General features: G+C 36.1%; 1 protein-coding gene across 1 annotated transcript; it reads right to left on the bottom strand.

Moving 5' to 3' along the window:
* Positions 1-2,875: 2,875 nt before the first annotated feature.
* LOC115987451 (36.4 kDa proline-rich protein-like) lies at positions 2,876-6,334 on the bottom strand. Its single transcript, XM_031110993.1, has 3 exons — positions 5,879-6,334; positions 3,705-4,625; positions 2,876-3,199 (listed from the first exon to the last, which is right to left on the bottom strand). Exons 1-3 carry the CDS (start codon positions 5,958-5,960, stop codon positions 3,168-3,170), a joined length of 1,035 nt encoding a protein of 344 aa, XP_030966853.1. The 5' UTR covers positions 5,961-6,334; the 3' UTR covers positions 2,876-3,167.
* Positions 6,335-6,555: the final 221 nt, after the last annotated feature.

Here is a 6,555-nt window from a genome sequence, read left to right as displayed (position 1 = left end):
TCACCTGGCGACATATATCATGTGTGCGCAGATGTGAAGACGACCCAAGGTTGATCAAGCAAATCAACAAGGACATGGATTGACAGGTTTCTTGTTTCTTAACCTTGATAGCAGAACATCTTGTAGTTAGGAGAAGAGGGGTCCATCCAGCGTTCCCGCCTCTTCTTCTTTCTCATCGCCAGTATTATCCATACTGGCTCGATTGCTACTAGAACAAGATTGTGGATCTAGCGTCTTCGCTTCTTCTTCTTTTTCATCGCCGGTACCATCCATACTGGCTCGATTGCTGCTAGAACAAGATTGTGGATCTACCATTCCTATGAGTTTTCTCTTTTAAAGTTAGTTTTTGAAACAGACTTGCCTAAACCATTTTGTATATGATGTATTTTTCCTTTATTTAATAAAAAGAAAACTATACTTTTACTTTATGAATCTTTCATTTTCTGCAATAATTATTTCATGAATGGGTGTGTTGGTATTTTCCCCTCAAATAGGACTTAGAATTGATACTATTGATGGTAATGAAAAGTTGTCACCCTGACTTTATCAAAACTGATAGTGGCACCCAATCGCTAACTTTAAATAAGTTAACTATGTAGAAATAATCAAGAAAATAATCATGTGCTTTATACTGCAAACAGTGCAACCATCAAAGAATGTGGAATTTAAAGTAAGTGATCCGAGGGGACTATCGTGTACTAAGGTTCTATTCAACATTTATGATGATGTTATAGCGTTAATTTCCTCCAAGCATCTGGTTTAAGGACTCAGGCATGCCTTGGGTTCTGTTTAAGCACTTTATAGAGATGGTATAGCTTTAATTTCCCCCAAGCATCTGGTCCGAGGACTTAGGCATGCCTTGGGTTCGGTTTAAGCACTTTATAGAGATGGTATAGCATTAATTTCCCCCAAGCATCTGGTCTGAGGACTCAGGCATGCCTTGGGTTCTATTTAGAATTAGCCCCACTTCGGATCATCTTTGATTTGTAGTGCTATCAACATGCACCATTTTGGACAAAGGATTCCATGCAGCGAGACCGTGCCAACTAATTTTCTATCTACGTGTTGTGCTTCTGTCATTTCACCTGGCAAGGGTTCAGTGGTCTCAGCCACCAGGTCCGTGAGAACTTGGCCCTTGACGGAGGCACGAGATACATATTTGATATTGAAAGCCCCCAACATTGTTCCGTACGGAGCAATCCTCTGCGTAGCATGCGCCACGGCCAAAATGGTCTCTTCCACCAATGGTTGATATATTGCTGCATCGCCTTAGTATGTTGAGCGTTCAACTCGCTAAAACACCAGGTTCCCACAGACGGCACCAATTGTAGGGTCACAATTTGGAGCCTAAGCCCAAAATGTATAAAGTCTTGATCCAATGAGCCCAATACTATGAATTTGTAGATAATGGGTTGGAAACTTGGACCTTAGCAAATCAGACGATCGACCAACAGGTATAAATGATAAAGAAAGAAAGATAACATAGGTCTACCAGGGAGAGACGTCCTCGGATTTTATCCGAGGAAGTTGATTCTTAATATATTGTTCTTCATACTTTGTTATCAGTCTCGTCCCCCCCTTTGTTCTCCCCTTCTCTTCTATTTTATACTATTTTCCTCTCATTTCCACCGTCCACGTGTAGATTTAGATTGATAGTGCTAATACTTGTCCCATCAGCCCCTTCCCGAAGTCGTTGGGAGTGGTTGTAAAGGCTAAAAAACATGGTTCAATTAGTTGCAGAGCACTTAATGCAATAGTTGCAACTTTCTCTTAGATACTTCCATGCCTTCTTTTGTTATTTTCTTTCTTAATACTTATCATTTTCCATGGAATGGTTCGGAGTGTTACTCTCAATGGCAGGCCGTTCCCTTTGTCCTTGGCCTTGCCTGGCCGAGAAGGAGTTCTTCCTTGGACTGGGCCTTTGGCCCAACATATACATTGGTATGGGCTCTCAGGTCTGTTACCCCCACATAATTATTCATGAAAAAAGAACTCGGTGTGCATCTATGATGCTTGCGTTTTTTGCTGAGTAAGGGCCAAATTATTTTGTTTAATATTTTTAAAAGGATTAAGTTTTTTTAGGTAAAATTGGTTGATTGGACTAATTTATTTTTTTAGCTTTACTATTGATAATTTATGTTGTTGGGTTTTTTAATTTTGTTTTAAGATTTAAATCTATAAAATCTTTTATGGCATTTAAAATGATCCATAATATTATTAAGGGGGGCCAAATATAATTTTATTGAACCAAATTGCTAAAATTTGCACACACACACACACTAGTATTGAGAGAAGGGGGGGGGGGGGGGGGGAGAGGAGGGATGAGGGGAATTGCCCTCCAAGGTCCAAGAATAGTTCTATCCTTGAGTTAGTGCTAGATTGCTAGGAGTTCTTGCCCATGTTGGGCAAAGTGGAACGTCCCCTTGCCATGAGGGCTTGGGGTTTTTCCATTGACTCACTAGTTTGAGCCTTGGGGGTGGGGTTTAGGTATTAGTGTTTTTAAACTAACTCAAAAAATATGTAGATCACATTGTTAAAAGAGAGACTCCTGTTCCTCAAAAGAAAAAGGAAAAAGAAAAAGAAAAAGAAAAAGAGAGACTCCTTATTTATTTATAAGTGTGATTTTTAATATGCCTCAAATGAATTGGGTTACATACGTGCATAGGGGGAGAATGAAGAGATGAGATAGATGAGGACTTAAATCTTCTTAAAAAGAGTGAAAACCTCACCTCAGTCTAATGGTGTTGAGATTTTTTAGGAAAAAAATTGTAATATTTTAATTTTGTTTCTCCCTTATATTTTTATTATATTGCACCAACACACATATATATTTTGTTCATTAATCATCCAAATTTTATTAATTTCATATGATCAGAATACTGCAATGCATGCAGTTTATACATCTTATGCAAAGAGATTAAAGGTAGATCCCATGTACAAAAAGAAAATTTTCAAGATAAGAACCTAAAACCAAAAATCTTAAAACCCTAAACTGACAAGGGACCAACCTATCAAAATCTATAAATATTACTTACAAAATTCATGTTGAATTCACTGTAAGTCTATAATATATATTGATTATTTGAAATATATATGGGAGAGAGCCTGAGAAAAAAAGGGGCCAAATCTGTCTTCTAGTTTTTAAAAGTGGGTCTTGCATCTTCAAGTTAATAGTACTCAAAGTGGCACCCATCATAGCCTGTGAACACACATCAAAAAAAAAAAAAAAAAAGTAGGATTAGTAAAATACAGTAGCATATGGAAACAAAATGTACATGTTTTGCCCTTTTGACCCCACCCAAAAAAAAAAAATAACAGAGAACAAAGATCCCATACAAAATTGTTTTCAACTGGACTTTGTACTTTATCAAAAGATTATGAGTTAAACAAATTTCAAATTCAAAACATTTTAAATTCAGTCCTACTCTTTTTTTTTTTTTTTAATATAAAAAATTTAGGTATTTTTAACTTCCATTCATTTCTAATATAGTCATTTCATCTACCTTTGTTCAATTCATAGCGTTAAGTCTACAATATCGTTTTAGAAAGTGAAAAATACTAAAACTAATAATGAAATTGAACAAACTTAGACTAAATGAATAAATTGAAAACATATTAGAGTTCAAAGGATTAAATTTAAAAAAAAAAAAAAAAAACTTAAAAGATTAAATTAAGAACTAGTGAAAATTAGAGGGGTGACTCACTTGGATCAACTGTGACAAGAATGGCTGAGCCTCCAAACTCGCACGTGCCACCAGCCGCTTTGGTCTTCTGCCAAAAGCTATTGAAAGCATATGAAGCGTGTGCAAACAAAGTGTTGGGCTGAAAGCAAGAACCATCAGGCTCAATTGAATCGCAATCAGCTCCAGACCAACAAGCATAGTCCATGGCTTCTTGAACAATTGGGTCAGGCACTGATGGCTTAGCCACACACCAAAGGGCTCTGTTTGGAGGAGTGTTTGGTGGTGGTGGCACTGTTGGTGGTGGGTACACCACTGGTGGTTGAAACAATGGTGGGCTTGGAACAAAAACAGTGGGGGCTGGTGTATATGTAGGTGTGCCTGGGACATAGCCTGGTGGGCTGGGCTCAATATAAGGTGGGCTTAATATGGGCCCTAGTGGGCTTGGAACATAGGTAGTGGGACTTGGTACACTACTTGGTGGGCTTGGAACAATTTCTGGTGGGTTTGTGGCAGGTGGGCTTGGAAAAATTTCTGGTGGGTTTGTGGTAGGTGGGCTTGGAAGAATTTCGGGGGGATTTGTTGTGGGCGGGCCGGGTAATGTGCCGGTTGGGCTTGGCGGTGGGCTTAGGGCTGGAAGAACTGGTGGGAGATAGTAAAATGGTGATGGAACAGTGGGAGTTGGAATGGATGTAGTGGGAGGTTGTGGGGTATTAGGTGGATAAGTACAATATGGAGGTGTGTTTTCAGGCAAGGGCATTGGACCTAGTGACTCAAATGGTGGTAAAGAAAATGGCGAACTCAAACTGTAGGGTTGGACATTTGATGAATCCAACATTGGATCAATGTCTAAGTGCTTTGTAACTTTCAACTTTTTTGTGGTTTTGATGACTGAACTTCTGAGATGTCTTGGATGCTTGAATGGTTGCATTGATCTTCTAGCATCTGCTCAATAAAACATAGAAAAACCAAGTCAACTAATATATGACTTTGCGATATTGGTTTAATTTTCAATTTTTGTAAATTTGAAATGCACAATTTACTGCCTTTATTATTGAATTAAAGTTTGTTAATGAGAATGGTAATTCTAAATTGTTTTTAAGATTTTGAAGAATTAGTGCTGTGATTATCTCTATGTTGGTTATTAAAATGTGTCCAATTTCTGTACAAGTTGTATAAAAGCTTGTTGTTGCAGAGCCAAGTTAAGTATCATTTGAAGAGTATATTTTAAAAAAGAAAAAAAGATGAGTATCATTTCAAGAGAAACTTAAGTTCATATAAACCTTTTTTCGTAAGCAAGTAGCATTAATAAATAAATAAAAAAAAATAATAATATAAGAGTTTACTGAGGCATATTCCATTGTGCACAACACAGCTACATTTTATGATTCAGTCGGGAGGAGTAGGTTCTACTTCTAGAACACTACTACAACAGCCAGCTTAATTATTATTATTATTTTTTTTAATAAAAAAACCAGAATTTCTACGTGCATCTATAGTCTTATATCATCACTTAATAATTTCTTATTGAATTACTGTTTTAAAATTCCCACCATTAAACTAAACACGTTCTTGTTCTTCTTAACACACTAAATGAGTATTAATAAGATATTTTCCATTCAATTAAAAAACTCATTTCTTGTACATAATTTTAAATTATATAAAATTTTAATTTTAATAGCTTTATACATAAGATAGTAATTGATATTTGATTATTGAGAAAATAAGAGTTATTAATATTTAATTATCTTGAAATTTTGTAAGTTTAAAGGATATTAATAAGAAAAGTATATAATTCAATATAATAAAAATTTATTAAGTGATATAATATTTACCAAAAATTAAGTCATGGGAGAGCTATGCTTTCTTGTACTATAGCTTAAAATTATTGAAACTAAAGCAACTTCAAAAATCAAAAGTAACCCCACTCATGCATATAGCTAATGTTACTCGTAATCTTATCGTATCAAGCAATTATATATTCTGCTATGACGTGGCTTTGGTGCATTTTTTGTTTGCTTAAGGATGAAGAATAGGCAATTGATATGATAGTCTAAATAGTAGTTTATAGTAAAATAAATTAGATAAGTAAATTCTATATATTTACACTAAAGCAGTTTCTAGTAAATCAATCAGATAAATAAATTCTATCTATTCACTCATAAGCAAAACACAACACCTGGACACAAATGGCTTACCACATTGGTTAAAGAAGATGGCTGCCATAGTTACATAGAGAAGAAGAATGCAGAATCTCTTGTAACCTTTGCTTGTTTCCATGGCTTTCTGCAATGCCCAGAACTTCCAAACTAGCTAGCTAGCTTTTTACAAACCAACTCCACAACACTCAAAATCTCAAGCCAAGCATAAGAGCTTTATATAGAGATCAGAGTAGGACGGCCCTAGAAGCGGACAAAGTAAGAGCATGGGGGGACAAGTGGCTATAGAGATTGATTCTTTAGCAGCCCAACTTTGTCATACAGTCACTTTGCTTAATGATGTGAAAATGAAGGAACACAAAAGAAGGATATAAAAAAAGGGTCTAAGAGAAGGTGTATTTTATGTTAAGCAGTTGTTCTCACCTCTGCTTCTGTATCATCTTTTTGCCTAAAGAATTTTTATAAGCAGTTGGCATATATGCTTGCTTGGTATAGAGAAAAATGAAAGCTCGGTTTTTTTCTGTTACTTTTGGTTTTGCTTGCTTTCTACTCAAAGCTCTCTCTCTCTCTCTCTCTCTCTCTCTCTCTCTCTCTCTCTCTCTCATGTCGGAGGAGGACCATGCCCAAGATCCTTGTCGTATGGCTCTAGTGCTCTTCTCTATACATTTTTTTTATTCCACTATCGCTCTTTGTGTACAAGGTATATTACTATGTAT

This window comes from Quercus lobata, chromosome 4 (genome assembly GCF_001633185.2).
Source record: "Quercus lobata isolate SW786 chromosome 4, ValleyOak3.0 Primary Assembly, whole genome shotgun sequence".
Lineage (NCBI taxonomy): Eukaryota > Viridiplantae > Streptophyta > Magnoliopsida > Fagales > Fagaceae > Quercus > Quercus lobata.
Note: the sequence above shows the minus strand (reverse complement) of the source record. Positions and strands in the feature narration are given on the sequence as shown.